We start from the raw sequence: 18,176 nt of genomic DNA, 5'->3' as shown, positions 1-18,176 counted from the left end.
ACATTCATTCCAATTTGTATTTCAGGAATATTTTGGCATATCAGAATACAGTTTGCTTTATTCTGAACTCTTTCAGGTTTTAATCTGTAGATGTTCCTGTTTGTCACTGTTAGAGTTGATGTTCTCAGCAGTCAGACAGCAAATTGTCACATTTCTGCTCCACTTTGTCCACGTTAGAGCTCACAGACAGTCGGGCACACGAATGACCTGGTTTGTGTGTAGCAGTGACACCAGGTAAATAATGCCCTTGTTTTGTCAGGTCAGTAAAATGGAGGCCCAGCTGCAGAGGGACTCCAAAAGAGCAGTGCAGTGCGAGGAAGAGAAGGCCCAGCTGGAGGAAACCATCAGGAAACTGCAGCAGGACGTGCGGGAGATGAGGAACACGGTGGAGAAGTACACGGCGAGTATCCAGGTGAGCAGCCCCAAGCCCTGCAGGGGCCCTGCTCGGGCCAGACCCCGTGGGCAGGGTCTGGGGACAGCACCCTGAGCCCCCTGGGCAGGGTCTGGGGATGGGACAGCACCCTGAGCCCCCTGGGCAGAGTCTGGGGATGGGACAGCACCCTGAGCCCCCTGGGCAGGGTCTGGGGATGGGACAGCACCCTGAGCCCCCTGGGCAGGGTCTGGGGATGGGACAGCACCCTGAGCCCCCTGGGCAGGGTCTGGGGATGGGACAGCACCCTGAGCCCCCTGGGCAGGGTCTGGGGATGGGACAGCACCCTGAGCCCCCTGGGCAGGGTCTGGGGATGGGACAGCACCCTGAGCCCCCTGGGCAGATTTTGGGGACAGTACCCTGACCCACCCCAGGGCAGGGTCTGGGGACAGCACCCCAAACCCCCTAGGGCAGAGTTTGGGGACAGCACCCTGATCCCAGTGTGTTCTTGGCAGAGCTTTTCTGAACAAGAAGTGCGTCTGAGAAACCAAGTCAAGGAACTCGAAGCGAACGTTGTTGCTGCTGCTCCTGACAAAACCAAACAGAAGGAACTGGAAAAAACCCTTGATCGTTATAAAAAAGGTGCTTTTTGTGGAGAGAGATAAAAATGGAGATCAACAAAGAAGGGAATGGGTTTGGCTTTGTGCTTCAATTCTGTGTCTTGGTTTGACATCTCATTTTCTCTATGGGGGGTAAAAGGTATTTCCAGAGATTAGAAAATAAAAACCTTTTTTTTTTTTGGCAAGTAAACATTAATTTTAGTATTCTGTTTCTTTGGTTAGATTTTTATGGCTGCATTTCATACATAGGGAAGTCTATTTTAATTAGAATGATTAATGAGGAGGTAAGGATATTAAAGTCAAGTGAAAGCTTTTTCTGTGTTCTAACTAGGTTATTACTTCACTATAAAATAGTATATAGGTATGTATGTAGTATATATAATAGTATATATATTACATATGTATATATGTATTCTGAAGTAATACATATATATGAAGTAATACTGTTGAAGTAATACTGTTCAGCAGGGGTAGTAACTGCACAGTAACACCAACTCCTGAGCAACAGTTGGTGGCCAGTTCTTAAAATTTAACCTTTGAGCATTTTCTCATTGATTAAGTGCAAAGAATGAGCTTGGCATAAGTTCTTATGCACTCTCTCATGTATGTAGGTGCTCTGTGTGCATTCAATAATCCAGGTCACTGTGTTGTGCTTTACACCAGGGGCCTTGGTATAGAACAGCATCAGAGAGATGTGGGTCACAGTTAAAAAAACTCATTGTTTCCCACAGTATAAAGAAACCTGTGCAGCTCTGAACACAGGAACAGAGAGCCTGAGTCCCTGCAGCCCCTCTGTGCCCAGCAGCTGCAGGGTGGCTCAGTGACCTTGTCCCCATTGCCCCCCTTGCCCCTGCAGAGCACGAGCGCCTGGCCCAGCGAGCCACGGCCATGGAGAGCGAAGTGAAGCGGCTGCAGAACCTCATCATGGACACCCACAGTCGCAGGCTGAAAACACAGCAAGACAAGATCGATAAGATTGACAAGGAAATAGATGACTGTTCCTCAGCTATCACCAAGGCCCAGGTGGCAGCCAAGACTGCAGACAGGTACAGCCCAGGGTGGGAGCTTTGGCTGTGTCTGATACTAATGTTGCTCAAGGAGGTAAAGGGAAATAAAACCTTGTAGTTTCTAATAGTTTAAAAGTCACATTTAATCAGCAGTCTGTAATATTTGCCTGGCACTGAACTGCCATATTTCAGGATAAAGTTCCAACACAGCACTTCATTGCCAGACACTGGAGCAGTTCAAATCCAAAGGGACTGATTTTATTACAAGACCTGTCAGGAAACAAACTGGAATCTATTTTTTATGTTACCTTAGCAATCCATAGTGAATACTTAGAACGAATGTCCAAGCTGTCTCTGAAAGAAGAAATTAAGTCATTTCATGAGGGTTGGCTGCTCCGTGTTTAAGGAAGACAACGTTGTTTTACTTGGATACCTCAGGAGTGTGGCAGTTCATGCCTAAACAAGCACTTCCTCCTTGGTTGTCAGCAAGATTGTGTCTCTAGATTATGTTATGTCACTTTTGCCCCCATGTGAGATGCACAAATGTCTCTGTCCCTGTGCAGAAACCTGAAAAAATCCGAGGAGGCTCTTCAGCGCACGGAGAAGGAAATGGAAGAGAATGAGAAGGAAATGAAAAACTTGACAGCAGAGCTGACCACTCTGGAGGACAAGGCCACAGAGGTGATGAATGACTGCAAGCAGGCTGAGGTAGGTGGCACTCAGGCACACCAGGGTGATGAGTTAAATCCTCACTGTGTCCCAGTCACATCCATTGTCATCCAGATGTTGCTGTACAGCTGCAGAGTGACATTCCAGGGGATGGGAATGGTGTATGTTTATATTTTATACTCACCTGGAAATTTATCTTGACCCAGTTTGCTGAATATTAGAAAAAACTTACACCAGGTTTCCCCAGGGGAATTATTGGGTTTAAAACTTGCTTAAAAATAGAGTTTTTCCAGTTATGTGGGATTTTAGTTTCCCGTCTAGATTTTTGTATGTGAGAGAGGGAAAACAACTGGGAAGGCTGAAATTCTTCCAAGTAAAGCTGGAGTTTGAGACTGTCTTTCTCTAAAACTACCTTTTAGCTAAAAATGTGTGAGTGTAGGACTCAAAACTGAAGTTTGATCCAGATCAGGAATGAAAATATAAACTGCAGCATATTCTCAGTCATTCCACAATTCCGGCACCAGGTTATAAATCCGAGGATGTGTATTTGTTTCCATCAATCCCTGTGAATAAACACAGAGAAAACAATCCTGTAAGCCAGGGGAGGGGTAAGGTTTGTGCAGGTGCCTGTTAATGCCCTGTGTGTTTGGGGTCTCTCTCCAGGAGGCGCTGCCACCACTGCAGGAGGAGAAGCGGAACTTGCTGCAGGAGCTTGAAACCATCCACGGGGACGAACATGCACTGCAGAGCGAAGCTCTGAGCATCAAGCTGAAAATTGATCAAGTGGATGGTCACATCTCTACCCACCAGGCAAAGATTAAACACTGGCAGAAAGAGGTAGGGAAGTTATTGAATTCCTGAAGCTGAAATCGGAGAATTGTGGGATGTTTGGGTGGGAAGGACCTTAAAGCCCACCCAGTGCCACCCCTGCCATGGGCAGGGACACCTCCCACCAGCCCAGAGTGCTCCCAACCCCGTCCAGCCTGGCCTTGGACACTACCAGGGATGGGGCAGCCACAGCTCCTCTGGGAGCTCCATCTCACAGCATCAGCACGTTAGAAAACAGATAGTTTGGGAGAAAATTCCTCTTCAGCTCACAGTTTATTGGTGTTTATGCAGAAACAGCATAATAAGATTAAAGGATATTTATTGTCTTTTTCACATCCTATTTAAAAGGAGCTGTGAAGAGCTTTGGGGTGTTTGGAGAAGCTGCACTGTGTAGTAGCACAGGGAATGTTCATTGTAGCCCCTGGTTCGCATGGTGACCACAGGGCCTGACAAAGCCCTGCAGTGACTGGTGTTGGTTGCAGATCTCCAAGCTGTCCCTGCACGCCATCGATGGGCAGCCCCCCGAGGAGCTGCAGGTGCTGAGCGAGGAGGAGCTGCAGGCGCTGCCCGACCCCGACGGCATCGCCAAGAGCATCGCCCTGCTCGAGGCACAGCGGCACCAGCTGCGCCCCAACCTGGGCGCCATCGCCGAGTTCAGGAAAAAGGTACGGCCAAGGGGCACGGCCCACGCCGAGGGACAGGGCACAGCACTGCCTGTGGGAGCTGCAGTGCAGCCCCAGGGACAGGGGACAGCACTGCCCGTGGGAGCTGCAGTGCAGCCCCAGGGACAGGGCACAGCACTGCCTGTGGGAGCTGCAGTGCAGCCCCAGGGACAGGGGACAGCACTGCCTGTGGGAGCTGCAGTGCAGCCCCAGGGACAGGGGACAGCACTGCCTGTGGGAGCTGCAGTGCAGCTCCAGGGACAGGGCCTGTGCCCCCTCACTGCCTGTGGGAGCTGCAGTGCAGCTCCAGGGACAGGGCCTGTTCCTCTTTGCTTCCTATGAGTAACTGCAGTGGAACTCCAGGAGAAAGGGGTCTGTTCCTCTTCATTTCCCTTTGGAAACTGCAGTGCAACTCCAGGATTTTCTTGTTAGCAGCCTGTTTGTCAGCTTGACTTAACCAGGGGTGAAGGTTGTTTCTAGGAGCTTCCATAAGTCTTTTGTGTTCCATATCATTCATATCAGGTGAAGACAACTTTCTTGATGATTGTAGAGGTCTTTTCCAACCTAAATGATTCCATGATTCTCCCGTGAAGTCCATTTAGAGTCAAGTCTTCCCCAGTATTTTTTATCTGTCTCAGCTGTGATTTTCCTCCCCACTTCCATAATAGTGAACTATTCATCAGATTAAATATTGTTTTTATTTCAGAATTTTTCTCTCAGCAACAGAGATGAGAAAAGAGAGATAATTTGGGGGGGGGGTTTGTTTGAGGCCATGCTGGGAAAAAGGAATGTTCAAATAGCAGGAAAAGTGGTTTAAAATGCCAGTGGAGGAGGCAGCTGCTGAACTGCACTGTTGTGTTGTTGGTGTTTCCCTGCAGGAGGAGCTGTACCTCAAGCACGTGGGAGAACTGGACGACATCACCACCGAGAGGGACAACTTCAGACAGGCCTTTGAGGAGCTGCGGAAGCAGAGGCTGAATGAATTCATGGCAGGGTTCAATGTCATCACCACCAAGCTCAAGGAGAACTACCAGATGCTCACCCTGGGGGGGGATGCTGAGCTGGAGCTTGTGGACAGTCTGGATCCTTTCTCCGAGGGAATCATGTTCAGGTTTGTCAAAATACTTCATATTCTACTAGTTCTTAATTTTTGTATTGCTTTTTTCAACCTGTTCATTAATCATCAGTGAACCAAGACAGGCTCAGTATTGACAAGGTTCTGGCAGAAACCACAACCTTTTGCTCTTGAGATCTATTTCTCATGGAGAAATCCATAACTAAGAGCAGTTGGAAATGAGCTCCAAGCTTTCCAAGTGCTTCTTAATTCCCAAGTCTCTTGATTCTGCCCAGGGAATCATGGCAGTCACCTTGTGTCTTGCCTCAGATGCTCTGGGGAGTGTGTTCATCATGTGAGAGTTAAACCACTCTGGGGAAGGAGATGGGATGGGAAGTGTGAGGTGTCCCAGCTCCTGCAGGAGCAGCAGCCCCAGAGCAGGCTGAGCTCAGGCAAAGATCAGGGGGACACATGAACAGCTCCCAGACTGAACTCCACGTGTTGCAGTGTTCGGCCTCCCAAGAAGAGCTGGAAGAAGATCTTCAACCTGTCTGGAGGGGAGAAGACGCTGAGCTCGCTGGCGCTGGTGTTCGCCCTGCACCACTACAAGCCCACCCCCCTCTACTTCATGGACGAGATCGACGCCGCCCTCGACTTCAAGAACGTCTCCATCGTGGCCTTCTACATCTACGTAAGTTCCCCATGGCAACAACCACACCAGCATCTGCCTGTGTCCTTCTCCACCAGGAAGGAATGTTCCACTATTTCCATTCCCTTGTCTGATAGTATTTTTAAAAATATTTTCAGAGTTCGATATGTAGTAATGTATTATTGTTTCAAATAACCAGTAAAATAATTCTACTTCTCTTGGGAAGTAATATGGATATTTTAGCAAAAAATTAAAATACTTGTTTCTCTGAAAGACGAAGTGGCAACACAGTTACAGCCATGTGTCAGGTCTGGAATGATAGTTTCAAGCAGAAGCTCTGTAGGAAGCAGATTTCCAGAAAGGTGCTTGGAATTTTACTTTGTGTTTTTTCCAAGCTCCTGAGTTTGATGCTTTCCCGAGGTGAGGTGACTAATAGAGGGTTTACAAGTTTTTTCCCTCCAAGTTCTGTTTCATAAGTTGTCTAAAGGCAGCTGGGATTTGCCAAAGGTGCCACATTTCCATGGGCTGCTTCCTCTTTAAAACACAGAGCTTTCCCCCAGACCCTCAGCTCCTGTCGGCATGTTCAGGTAGCTCAGCAGTGTCCCCCCTCCAGCTTGTGGAACCCCTGGGCCTGGGATGGGCAGCAGGAACTCTGTGGGTTTGCTGAATGACACAGTGACGGACCCTCAGTCCTGTCCCCTGGATACAGGGATCACACCAGGCCAGAGCTCTTGGGAATGCCAGGACCTGACACCCCTCCTCTCTGTTGCAGGAGCAAACCAAGAACGCGCAGTTCATCATCATCTCCCTGCGCAACAACATGTTCGAGATCGCCGACCGGCTCATCGGCATCTACAAGACCCAGAACACCACCAAGAGCGTGGCCACCAACCCCAAGGTCATCGCCATGAAGGGGCTGGCAGAACTGGCTGCCCTGGGCACGGAGCCTGGGCACGGGGAGGGAGCAGCTCCCCTGCCCACTGCTGCCCTTTAGGGCTGGGCAGGGCTCCATGGGACACTCTGCTTTGGTTTGTGCCTTTTGTAAATATTGATCAAGTTTTGTGTAAATTTGATCTGTTAATATGAACTCAGCCTCAATAAAGAACAGTTTTTTAACTGGGCAGTGTCATGGAAAAACTAAGGGGAGAGCTCTGAGGGCAGGCAAAGGGAAGATTTCAGGGTGTTGGGGAAACAGGAGCACCCTGGAACTACCCCCTGTCAGCCTCCCCTGTGGGAAGATCATGGAGAGCTGCTGGAAGCTGTGCCAGGGCACAGGGGCAACTGGGGACAGCCAGCAGTGTCACCAAGGGCCAGTCCTGCCTGAGCACCTTCACTGGAGTGACCATGTCAGAGCACAAGGGAAGAGCTGCTGCTGCTGCCATGTCTGGCCTTCTGTAAGGCCCTGGATACAATCCCAACATCCCTCTTTGGAGCAGAGAGCAGGATTTGATGGACTGGGTGATGGGTGAGGGAGGTGCTGGAGTTGGAGGTGCTGGTGGGTGAGAGGCTGAACATGCCCAGCTGTTGTCCTGGGCTCATCCTGGAGCAGGACAGGGGGGGATTCTGGGATCCCTCAGGTGAGACCCCACCTGCAGAGCTGCCTCCAGCTCTGAAATCCCAGCACAGGAAGGACCTGGAGCAAGTCCAGAGGCCACAGAGATGCTCCAAGGGCTGGAGCCCCTCTGGATACAGGCTCGCTGCTCCCTCTCTGAGGGAATCAAGGTGTTGGCCAGTCCTGCTGTAAGAATATGCTTTATTTGTATGCAAATTTATTAAAATACACAGCACATTGTAAGGAGTAAATGTTTTGATCAGCGATAAAGGCATTTTATAAAGTTCATTAGTCTTGAAAAATAAAACTGTGTTAGAAACTCTTATAAAAAGGAAAATAAAAGACAGGAACCTGAATGGGGAAAGCAGCCTCTGGGGCCATGGACAGACCATCAGGATTGGAGAATGATGTGCCAAGTGCAGCTTAGGACAAAAATTCCCAGTTTTACTGGAACACTGTTATGAGAGCACTTGCACAGTCCCACACACAGCTGGAACACCAGGTCAAAGTCTGCCCAGTGGGATGGATGGGATTTGCCTCTGGAACCCTGAAAGATGACAGGAAACTCAGGAAAAAATTCCAGGCTCCCAGCACACAGGCCCAGTGTCCTCCCAATGCTCCACCCCCCTGGCCTGGACTCCGTCCTTCATCAACACTGGGACAGCAGGGCTGGGACTGGAATCCTGAGGCTGGGGACTGACCTGGCATGGGCTGTGGCAGCAGGTGGGATTTGGCAGGACCTCCAGTGTGTCCTGCTGGCACTGGGTGAGTTTGGGTTCAAACACCCCAAGTTATGGCAGTTAAGGTTGTTAAGGGGCAGCTTCAGAATCCAGTCCCTGCAGAGCAGCCAAGGAAGGGCTGCCAGGCTGGGGTAGGGCATTATTTTCAGATCACAGTGAGTTGTCACTGGTTGCCTTGTGCTGGTGAATTACAGCCCTTGGAGCCTCTCCCAGTGCTTGATCAGGCTGGTAAAGGCTCAAACTGGCTCCTGAAAAGCAGCAACTGGTGTCAGAGAGCACCTGAGTGCAGAATAACCCCCACCATGTTCCCTCTATCCAGGGAAGAGCTCTGCTCACTGGGCTGAAAATAAAGGACTTGAATACAAATTTACATTCCTTGTCACATTGTTTTAAGAGCTCCAGCCAGCCTGCTCCCCCTGACAGACAGAAACATGACAGAAGGGATGGAATCATGCCCTGCACCAGTAGCCAGCACCAGAAAATGAACCCAGGCCATGGCACAGACCTTGGCAAGCACAAATGTGTGTCTTCAAACACAGTCAGAGGTCAGGAGACACTAAATGGGAGTTCTGGTACCCCAGAGGCAGCGACTTCCCCACCGGGTTTGCAGCTGAGGTGCTCTGATAACATTCATGTTTGTACTGAAAAAACAGTTTAAAAATACGTTATTAAAATGAATATAGTACATGTGGAAGGAATTTCTAGAGCTGAGACTCCAGATCCCCACGTGTAAGCTGGTTCCAGCTGCTGGTCCTGCCTGGATCCCAGTGGGAATAAACACCTGAGTGGGACAGAAAGCCCCTTCTGGTGCAAATCTTTGCTTAACTAAGGGTTAGCTCAGAGGAGATCCAGGCACTACAGAAAAGGGAGGATATGGAAGTAGAAGGGGAAAGTGTAGAGCTTTAAGAATCCAGCTTTTCAGTAGGAATTAAAAACAACCCTGGATTCCTGCCCTAGGCTGGCAACCAACCATGGACAAAGTCAGAAGGCACAATTTCCCTGCACAACCCCATCAGTGAGGTGAACGTGTGGCACAGCCCATCCAATGCCCTCTGCATGTGGGTGCAGGAATTCTGGTACACCTAGAGCAGGAATTCCAGGCCCCAGGCAGGAGCAGCTTGGATGGCACCAGCTGACAGTGCCTTGAGCAGGCAGAACACAGCCCCTGCCACCCCCAGCAGCAGCAGCAGCACCGGGAGGAGCTTCACAGCCCAGAGTTGCTCCTTGGACTCTTTGTTTTCCTTCCCAGGGCATTTGCTGCATGATTTCCTCCTGGGAATCAGCTTTAACTTTGGAGGGAGGATCTTGTGAATCTGACCAATCTCCGTTCTAGACCACACGTTCCTCAGCAGGTCCTCCATTCTCGGATAAATCTCCAGAGGTCTGACATCCGGCAGCTCCTTCTGCTGCAGAGCCTTGATGCGCTGCTGCAGCTGCTCCAGCTTCTCCAGGCACAGCACTGGGGACTTCTCCTTCCTTACAGAGGCATTGAGGTACTTCAATTCAATCTCTTCCACCTTCATTTTGCTGACCTCCTCCACGAGGGGCTTATGCTCCTCCAAGAAGCGCCTGTTGAGCTCCTCTAGCGCCCTCAGCAGAGCTTCCTTCTTGTTCTCCAAGGTCTCGCCGAGTTTGCTGAAATACTGCACCACCACCTCCCTCTCGCTCCTCAGGAGCTCCTCGCACTGGGACTTCTGCATGGTGAGCCTCGTGTGGCAGAGCTGCACGTCCCTCCAGTGCCCATCCGTGAGCTGCCCCCGCAGCTTGCCCGCGGCGCTCTGCGGGTCGGCGATGGGGTGGCCGCGGTGCCGCCCCGAGGTGAGGCACAGCCCGCACACGCCCTGCCCGTCCAGCAGGCAGTAAATGTTCAGCGGCTGCCGCGGGTGCTCCGGGCACGTCCCCTCCGCCCGCGGCTCCTCCTGCTGCTTCTGCCACTTCTCGATGACAGCCCTGAGCGCGAAGCTGGTGGGCAGCGCCTGCAGCGCGGTGTGCGCGGGCAGGTCCAGCACGGCCCTGCAGCTCGGGCAGCGCAGGCAGGAGCGCGGGGCCAGCTGCAGGACGCCCTGCAGGCACTCCCGGCAGAAGGTGTGAGAGCAGGGCAGCACCCGCGGGTCGCGGAAAATACCGCAGCACACGGCGCACGTCAGCTCCTCCTCCAGCCGCTCCATGGCCTGCGGGGGACAGGAACAAAACGGGACATCAGTCCGGCTCTGATCTGTGGAGTGGCCCCAACAAGCACAGAAAGGGACATCAGCCCTGCTCACAGTCACTGCAGTGACCCCCAGCTAGCACAGAACGGGACATTAGCCCTGCTCACAGTCACTGCAGTGACCCCAACAAGCACAAAAAGAGACATCAGCCCTGCCCTGATCACTGCACTGGCCCCAACAAGCACAAAAAGAGACATCAGCCCTGCCCTGATCACTGCACTGGCCCCAACAAGCACAGAACGAGACATCAGCCCTGCTCACAGTCACTGCAGTGACCCCCAGCTAGCACAGAACGAGACATCAGCCTTGCTCTGATCACTGCACTGGCCCCAACAAGCACAGAACGGGACATCAGCCCTGCTCTGATCACTGGAGTGGCCCCAACAAGCACAGAAAGGGACATCAGCCCTGCTCTGATCACTGGAGTGACCTCAGCTAGCACAGAAGGAGACATCAGCCCTGCCCTGATCACTGCACTGACCCCAACAAGCACAGAACGAGACATCAGCCCTGCCCTGATCACTGGAGTGACCTCAGCTAGCACAGAAGGAGACATCAGCCCTGCCCTGATCACTGCACTGACCCCAACAAGCACAGAACGAGACATCAGCCCTGCTCTGATCACTGCACTGACCCCAACAAGCACAGAACGAGACATCAGCCCTGCTCACAGTCACTGCACTGACCCACCAGCACCTTTCCCAGCCAGGAATTCCCACCTCGGCAGTTTATTGCCAAGAGGGGAAAAAAAGGCAAATTAGGAATGAAATTCAGCACATTCTGAGCTGCATCAATGCTCACCTGTGCCTTAAAAAACCAGAAAACCCAGGAATCTGCCACGAGATGCTGTTTAACAGTAGAGGGGTAAAAGTAGAACCAGAATTTCTAAATCACCTCAGGCTTATGAACCATTTTCTCCCTCCAGGGGTAACACTTTCAGCATAAGAATAGAACAAGGGGTACACACCTTTTGTTTCCTCCCCTCACCTGTTTCAAGTGTTACTTTTGCAACATGAAATAGTCATTAAAGCATTAAAATCAAATTTACTACAAGTTCTCTCAAGGTTCTGGCACAAAAGGTGCAACTCAACAGCCCTTACAGACACCACCACTACCAGGAATTAGACTCGTGCTGGGACTCCTGGGTCACTTCAAGCACCAAACTCAAAAACGAACTTTCACTTTCTCTCTGTTGGAAACAGAGAGTGGGAACAGCAATGGGAAGAGACAGAGAAGGCCCAACATCAGAGAGTTAAGCAGAGAAAGTAAGTTTTTCAGGGAAAAAAAAAAAGCTCCAGGAAGCTGGAAAATGCTTTCCTGCACAAAGCAGACACTTCTCCTGCTGTGCTCCAAACAACTGTGGCAACAAATACCTGGACATAAATATACAGATTTATTGTGAGAGTCCCTCAGTACAAGCAAAGTACAAACTAGAAGGTATTTTAAAATTCCAAAGTGCAATTTGTGCCAGTGACACGGTGAGTTTTGGGCACCTCCAGCACCAGGAGGCCTGTTAAGGACTGGGATTTTATCCTCCTCTAATTGGGATGGTGTAGAGAGGTGAAAACATGGAATGAAGGCAGCAGATCCCAGGAGGGCGGTGCATTCCTTGCTAACAGGGCACTCCTCTCCCAGAGAGCTCCAGCTCGTTATGCCAGATGTTATTTATTAACAATTATAGATTTTTTATATATAAATACACAAGCTGTGGAAGAATCATAGAATGGATTGGGTTGGAAAAGACCTCCAAGATCATCCAGTCCAACCCTTGGTCCAACTCCAGTCCCTTTACCAGATCATGGCACTCAGAGTCATAGAATGGATTGGGTTGGAAGAGACCTCTGAGATCAGCAAGTCCAACCCTTGATCCAACCCCACTGTGATCACCAGCCCAGGGCACAGAGTGCCCTGGGCTGGTGATCACAGTGGGGTTGGATCAAGAAGTGGTGGATTCTCACTCAGTGCCACATCCACCAAATCATAGAATGGATTGGGCTGGAAAAGACCTCCGAGATCATCAAGTCCAACCCTTGGTCCAACTCCAGTCCCTTTACCAGATCATGGCACTCAGTGCCACGGCCAAGCTCAGCTGAAAAACCTCCAGGAATGGGGAATCCACCCCCTCTCTGGGCAGCCCATTCCAATGCCTGAGCACTCTCTCTGCAAAGAATTTCTTTCTGCTCTCCAACTTCAATTTCCCCTGGCAGAGCTTGAGCCCATTGTGCCCCCTTGTCCTATTGCTGAGTGCCTGGGAGAAGAGACCAACCCCCACCTGGCACCCAGCAGTGCTAAAGTAGATAAATAACTGTTTACAGGACACTCCCACAGCCCCCATTCTGCTCCAGAGGACGTTAAAAGGTGGATTTGGCCTTGGATCTCAGCTGTGCCAGCCCATTCCAAGGGAATTGCCAGGAGTGGGAGCTGCACTCCCTGCTCCTCCTCCTCCACCAAAGGCAACATCTGCTCTCTCCTCAAGGACTGCAACCCTCGACTTCAGCTGCACTGACCTTGAAGCAAATCCAAACAGAGATGCCCAGAGAGGTCCATGAACTCCTCCTTTATCACTACTGTAGAAACTCGAGTTCGAGTTGTGCAGGAAACAGACACCAAATGGCACTTCAGTGTTATAAATCACCTTCGTGGTGGAAAGTGGGAATTTTGGGAATAACCCCCCTACTCCTACCACATCACTCCATCCCTGTCACAGAGACTTACACTGCGTTGGGTTGGGTTGGGGTTTTTACCCTTTTTGGGTGTTTTTAGTGACCTGAAAGGGAATGACCACAGCTGGGTGGCTTCCCCATCAGGCTGAGCCAACAATTCCCTCCTGTGCATCCCTGTCCTTACCACCCTGGGAGGCTCCAGCCTCACCCTGCAGTGAGGACAGAACAGCCCTGGGAATCTCCACTCCTGGCAGAGACTGAGCTGTTCCACGGATCCCTCTCCTATTATCCATTATATTAAAAACAATTCGGTCTCAGCCTTGGCTTGCACGAAATCCACAGCAATATTCACTCAGCTGGAAACTTTCACCCTCCTCCCCAATCCCAGAGATCTTCCAAGACCAGTACAGGCATCATTTCCATTTAGAAGTTTGCAAAAGTTAACTTGTGCTGGTAGGTTTAAAATCAAACTGCAGGAAAGGGGGGAGAGAGAAAGGAGAAAGTAGAAACCAGGGGCAGGACTCTGCTGATCTTTGGGGGTCCTTTCCAGCTCTGGATAATCCCCCTCCATCCTTCCCACGCCCCAGATCCCTCTGCATCCCTTAGAACCCTGTCAGAGCTGCTGGTGTGGAGCATTTGTGTCTTACCCATCTCACGGTACCTGATAATGGAGCCACAGGGACGGACTCACCTCACCTGAGCCCCGCGGGGCGCTCCTGCTCAGCCGCTGCGGACACAGCCGGGAACTGGGGCTGCAAAACCGGAGCGGGACCCGCGAGCGGCACCGCGATGGGACCGAGAGGGAGCACAGCTCAGGAGCAGCTCCGGCCGGGAGAGCCCCAACGGGGAACGGGGGCTGCTCCCGAGGGCTCCTCCCGGGGAACCGAGCGCTGCTCCCGGCGATGGAACCGCTCCCGAGGGTACCTACCGGGGAACCGAGCGCTGCTCCCGGCGATGGAGCCGCTCCCGAGGGTACCTACCGGGGAACCGAGCGCTGCTCCCGGCGATGGAGCCGCTCCCGAGGGTACCTACCGGGGAACCGAGCGCTGTTCCCGACGATGGAACCGCTCCCGAGGGTACCTACCGGGTAACCGAGCGCTGCTCCCGGGGATGGAGCCGCTCCCGAGGGTACCTACCGGGGAACCGAGCGCTGCTCCCGGCGATGGAGCCGCTCCCGAGGGTACCTACCGGGGAACCGAGCGCTGCTCCCGGCGATGAAACCGCTCCCGAGGCTCCTCCCGGGGAACCGAGCGCTGCTCCCGGCGATGAAACCGCTCCCGAGGCTCCTCCCGGGAAACCGAGCGCTGTTCCCGACGATGGAGCCGCTCCCGAGGGCTTCTCCCGATGAACCGAGCGCTGTTCCCGACGATGGAACCGCTCCCAAGGGCTTCTCCCGATGAACCGAGCGCTATTCCCGACGATGGAGCCGCTCCCGAGGGCTCCGCAACCGCTCCCGAAGCTCCGCGCGCTGTAACGGCCGCACAGTTTGAATGTAAACGGCGGGACCGGGGGAGGGACCAGGGGCGGGGAGGGAGGGCAGGGATAGGCAGGGATAGGGAGGGCAGGGATAGGGAGGGATGGGGAAAGAGGGCAGGGATGGGGAGGGAGGGAGGGCAGGGATGGGGAGGGAGGGAGGGCAGGGATGGGGAGGGAGGGAGGGCAGGGATGGGGAGGGAGGGAGGGCAGGGATGGGGAGGGAGGGAGGGCAGGGATGGGGAGGGAGGGCAGGGCCGGGCCGAAGCTCAGCAGGGTCCCTTGGCCCGCAGGCAGGGCAGGAGCGAGGGCTGTGCCTGTGCCGGGCACCGCGCCGAGCCCGCGGGAACGACAGAGGGAGCTGCAGCGCCAGGAGGATGGATGGACGGATGGACGGACGGACGGACGGACGGATGGAAGGAAAGGATGCTCGCCGGGAACGGTGCCCTCGGTGCCGATATCGCCGCCGCGGAGCGAGGGCTCCGGTGGGACGGGACTCCCCAAGCTGCCCGGCCACCCCAAGCTGCCTTCCCTTCCCCTTTTCCTTTCCCCTGGAGAAATCCCCCCTGGAGCGGGGCCCAGGAGACACGACCCCTCGGCAGGCCCTGCCTCCTACCACAAACAATGCGCGTTTGCTGCTCCGGCCACTCCGAACTGTTCAACAAGCACTTTGGGCTGGAGGGACCGGGCCCGGGGCTGGCTCTGCACTGGCACACACAGCTTTGCATGGGCACAAACCCTCCCCGCTGCGGTGGGCAGGGCCTGGCACAGGTGCCCAGAGCTGCCCCAGCCCCGGGATAGCCCAGGGTTTATTTACACACCATTAAAATAAATTCATTCTCAGCTGTTGCATTCCCAGCGAGTTTGAAAGAGAAATGAAACTCATCCAATGCCTCAATGTGAACATAACACAGCCCTCAAAACTCACCTGGACATCTGCCCTCAAAGGGGCATTCAGAGCATCTTCTGTCTGGGGAACATCTGGAATTGCTTTAAGCAATAAAACCACAACCTCATCCTCTCACAAACTCCCCACCAGTCTTGCCACACATCTTTCAATTCTCATTGTTCCTGACTTTTGGTCCAAAAAACCCACTGGCTGTTAATTACTTTTACTACCTGAATCTAATTAGTTTCTAATTACATGCCCCTAGTGCTGTGTACACTGGCTTTGAACACACTCCCTGCAGAGGGAGGTTGGGAAAAGTGGTATTTTTGCTTCTAAAATGGGCAGAGGAGGAAAAAAGAGATAAAAACCAGAGCAGAGACAGCAGGTACAAGGTATGGTTTTGGGTTTTTTTTTGCTTGGAGATAAAACATGAGCAATGCAGAGCTGGTGATAGCTGCTATTTCCTTACTTTGCCCTGTAAATAATCAGTACATCTTCCACTGCTGGTTTTATAGTTTGGAGTAAACTGAGGAAATTCACCCTTTGCTTTCCACCACCTTGAATTTTTACTCTTTTTGCCTTAATTTCAACACCAGTTACTGGCTCCTCTCCTCCATATATTTGAGACAATCCTGTTTCTCTGGGTTTCAGATGACCCCTCTGTAGCTGTCCATGGGATTGGACCTCCCCTCCCTCTCCCACCCCACACCCAGCAAGGTCTCCACCTATTTAATGTTCCTCCAAAGATGCTTCCCCAGCTCAACACTCTCATTTAAAAGGACATCCAAGGTATTTAAATACAAATTTTAATGAAAACTTGAGGAGAACTCTTGCTCAGCTTTGGAGCAAACACAGGACCCCCATTTATAATGGATTTAAAAGCAAAAATGGGAATTCCTTTGGAGAATTTAGGCTTCCAGTCACTTTTCTGTAGTTATTGAACCAATATTAACTTTTTAAATCAATTCTTTGTGCCACCCGAGTTTCACCCCTGCAGTAGCTCCAACTGACTGTTAGAAAGTTTGTAAACTTTGCAGGTTTCTGCTGAGGTCCCTGTCACAAAGTCTGTTGGATCCAGATGCAGGACTGCCCTAATTGTTTCCAGCCTCAGGACCAGCTTTCCTGCCAGGGATTTGGTGACATGCAGAGATGAGGAAACATTTATAGCTAAAAACCTACAAGTATGAACATGAAGACATCCTTAGGTTACAAAGCTGCCTCTGCCAGCACTTCATTTGAACAGAAATCCTTATAAATATCTTGACACCCTACCCATAAACTATTATTTTTTACCAGCCAGACTCTCCTGTTCCACTACCAATCCAGCTCTGCTTCCTGGGAATGCTGTGCTCCAGCAGGAGATGGACGGAGGCCTGTCCAGGGCTCCAGGATCCAGAGGATGGCTCTGGAATGCTGTGCTCCACCAGGAGATGGGAAAGAGGTCTGTCCAGGGCTCCAGAGGATGGCTCTGGAATGCTGCGCTCCAGCAGGAGATGGACGGAGGCCTGTCCAGGGCTCCAGGATCCAGAGGATGGCTCTGGAATGCTGTGCTCCAGCAGGAGATGGAAGGAGGCCTGTCCAGGGCTCCAGGATCCAGAGGATGGCTCTGGAATGCTGCACTCCAGCAGGAGATGGAAGGAGGCCTGTCCAGGGCTCCAGGATCCAGAGGATGGCTCTGGAATGCTGTGCTCCAGCAGGAGATGGAAGGAGGCCTGTCCAGGGCTCCAGGATCCAGAGGATGGCTCTGGAATGCTGTGCTCCACCAGGAGATGGGAAAGAAGCCTGTCCAGGGCTCCAGGATCCAGAGGATGGCTCTGGAATGCTGTGCTCCACCAGGAGATGGGAAAGAGGTCTGTCCAGGGCTCCAGGATCCAGAGGATGGCTCTGGAATGCTGCACTCCAGCAGGAAATGGAAGGAGGCCTGTCCAGGGCTCCAGAGGATGGCTCTGGAATGCTGTGCTCCAGCAGGAGATGGAAGGAGGCCTGTCCAGGGCTCCAGGATCCAGAGGATGGCTCTGGAATGCTGTGCTCCAGTAGGAGATGGAAGGAGGCCTGTCCAGGGCTCCAGGATCCAGAGGATGGCTCTGGAATGCTGTGCTCCACCAGGAGATGGGAAAGAAGCCTGTCCAGGGCTCCAGGATCCAGAGGATGGCTCTGGAATGCTGCACTCCAGCAGGAGATGGAAGGAGGCCTGTCCAGGGCTCCAGGATCCAGAGGATGGCTCTGGAATGCTGTGCTCCAGCAGGAGATGGAAGGAGGCCTGTCCAGGGCTCCAGGATCCAGAGGATGGCTCTGGAATGCTGTGCTCCAGCAGGAGATGGAAGGAGGCCTGTCCAGGGCTCCAGGATCCAGAGGATGGCTCTGGAATGCTGAGAGGCCACACACAACCCCAGGAAATTCCCCCTCCACCAGTGGGAGAGAAAGAAAAGTGGTCAATTTTTTTTCCATCTACCCCTTTTGATTTACCACCACACTCTGCTCAGATCCTAAAATTCCAGGGCAGATATTTGGTCCAGCAAGGCTGTTCCTTGGGATAAAACCCCACCTGGCAGAGCTTATTTATGGATTAACTTTTGTCCTTTTAATGTTTTAAATCTTTTTTTGACTCACCTGCTGCCCTGAGTTCAGCTGACATGAGAACAATTAATATCCAACCTGAGGATGATCAATATTCCTAAAGGCAATCCAAGTTAATTCCTGTTTGCATCCAAGACTCCCAAACAACTCCCTTTCCCCAACAGTGTAATTAATTTAGTGCATTACCTCAAACTGCAACTTTTTTGGGGAAAA

The 18,176-nt window shown here is 52.1% G+C and overlaps 2 protein-coding genes across 8 annotated transcripts in view; one reads left to right on the top strand and one right to left on the bottom strand.

Moving 5' to 3' along the window:
- The window catches only part of SMC4 (structural maintenance of chromosomes 4), a 29,476-nt gene extending 22,498 nt beyond the window's left edge, over positions 1-6,978 (top strand). For all 6 annotated transcript variants that reach the window (XM_071565992.1, XM_071565994.1, XM_071565995.1 and 3 more), the window contains exons 16-24: positions 260-412; positions 886-1,012; positions 1,847-2,036; positions 2,561-2,705; positions 3,330-3,503; positions 3,977-4,159; positions 5,035-5,267; positions 5,718-5,901; positions 6,632-6,978. In XM_071565992.1, coding sequence (XP_071422093.1) covers positions 260-412; positions 886-1,012; positions 1,847-2,036; positions 2,561-2,705; positions 3,330-3,503; positions 3,977-4,159; positions 5,035-5,267; positions 5,718-5,901; positions 6,632-6,853 — 1,611 coding nt within the window. In that variant the 3' untranslated portion in view covers positions 6,854-6,978. The remainder of the gene's footprint in view (positions 1-259; positions 413-885; positions 1,013-1,846; positions 2,037-2,560; positions 2,706-3,329; positions 3,504-3,976; positions 4,160-5,034; positions 5,268-5,717; positions 5,902-6,631) is intronic.
- A 617-nt stretch (positions 6,979-7,595) lies between these two features.
- On the bottom strand, positions 7,596-14,506 carry TRIM59 (tripartite motif containing 59). 2 transcript variants are annotated; one of them, XM_071565997.1, is made up of 2 exons: positions 14,213-14,506; positions 7,596-10,322 (listed from the first exon to the last, which is right to left on the bottom strand). In XM_071565997.1, the coding sequence occupies exon 2, from the start codon at positions 10,317-10,319 to the stop codon at positions 9,234-9,236; it is 1,086 nt and encodes a 361-aa protein (XP_071422098.1). In that variant the 5' UTR covers positions 10,320-10,322; positions 14,213-14,506; the 3' UTR covers positions 7,596-9,233. The 2 variants fall into 2 exon arrangements, with proteins under 2 accessions (XP_071422098.1, XP_071422099.1); XM_071565998.1 differs by lacking the exon at positions 14,213-14,506 and adding an exon at positions 13,953-13,973.
- Between the last annotated feature and the right edge of the window lie 3,670 nt (positions 14,507-18,176).

Source organism: Pithys albifrons, chromosome 11, assembly GCF_047495875.1.
Source record: "Pithys albifrons albifrons isolate INPA30051 chromosome 11, PitAlb_v1, whole genome shotgun sequence".
Lineage (NCBI taxonomy): Eukaryota > Metazoa > Chordata > Aves > Passeriformes > Thamnophilidae > Pithys > Pithys albifrons.
This window is presented reverse-complemented; position numbering and strand designations above follow the sequence as displayed.

Excerpts from the sequence above, each read along its gene's own strand:
- TRIM59 (XM_071565997.1), bottom strand. The coding sequence starts at position 10,319 with ATGGAGCGGCTGGAGGAGGAGCTGACGTGCGCCGTGTGCTGCGGTATT.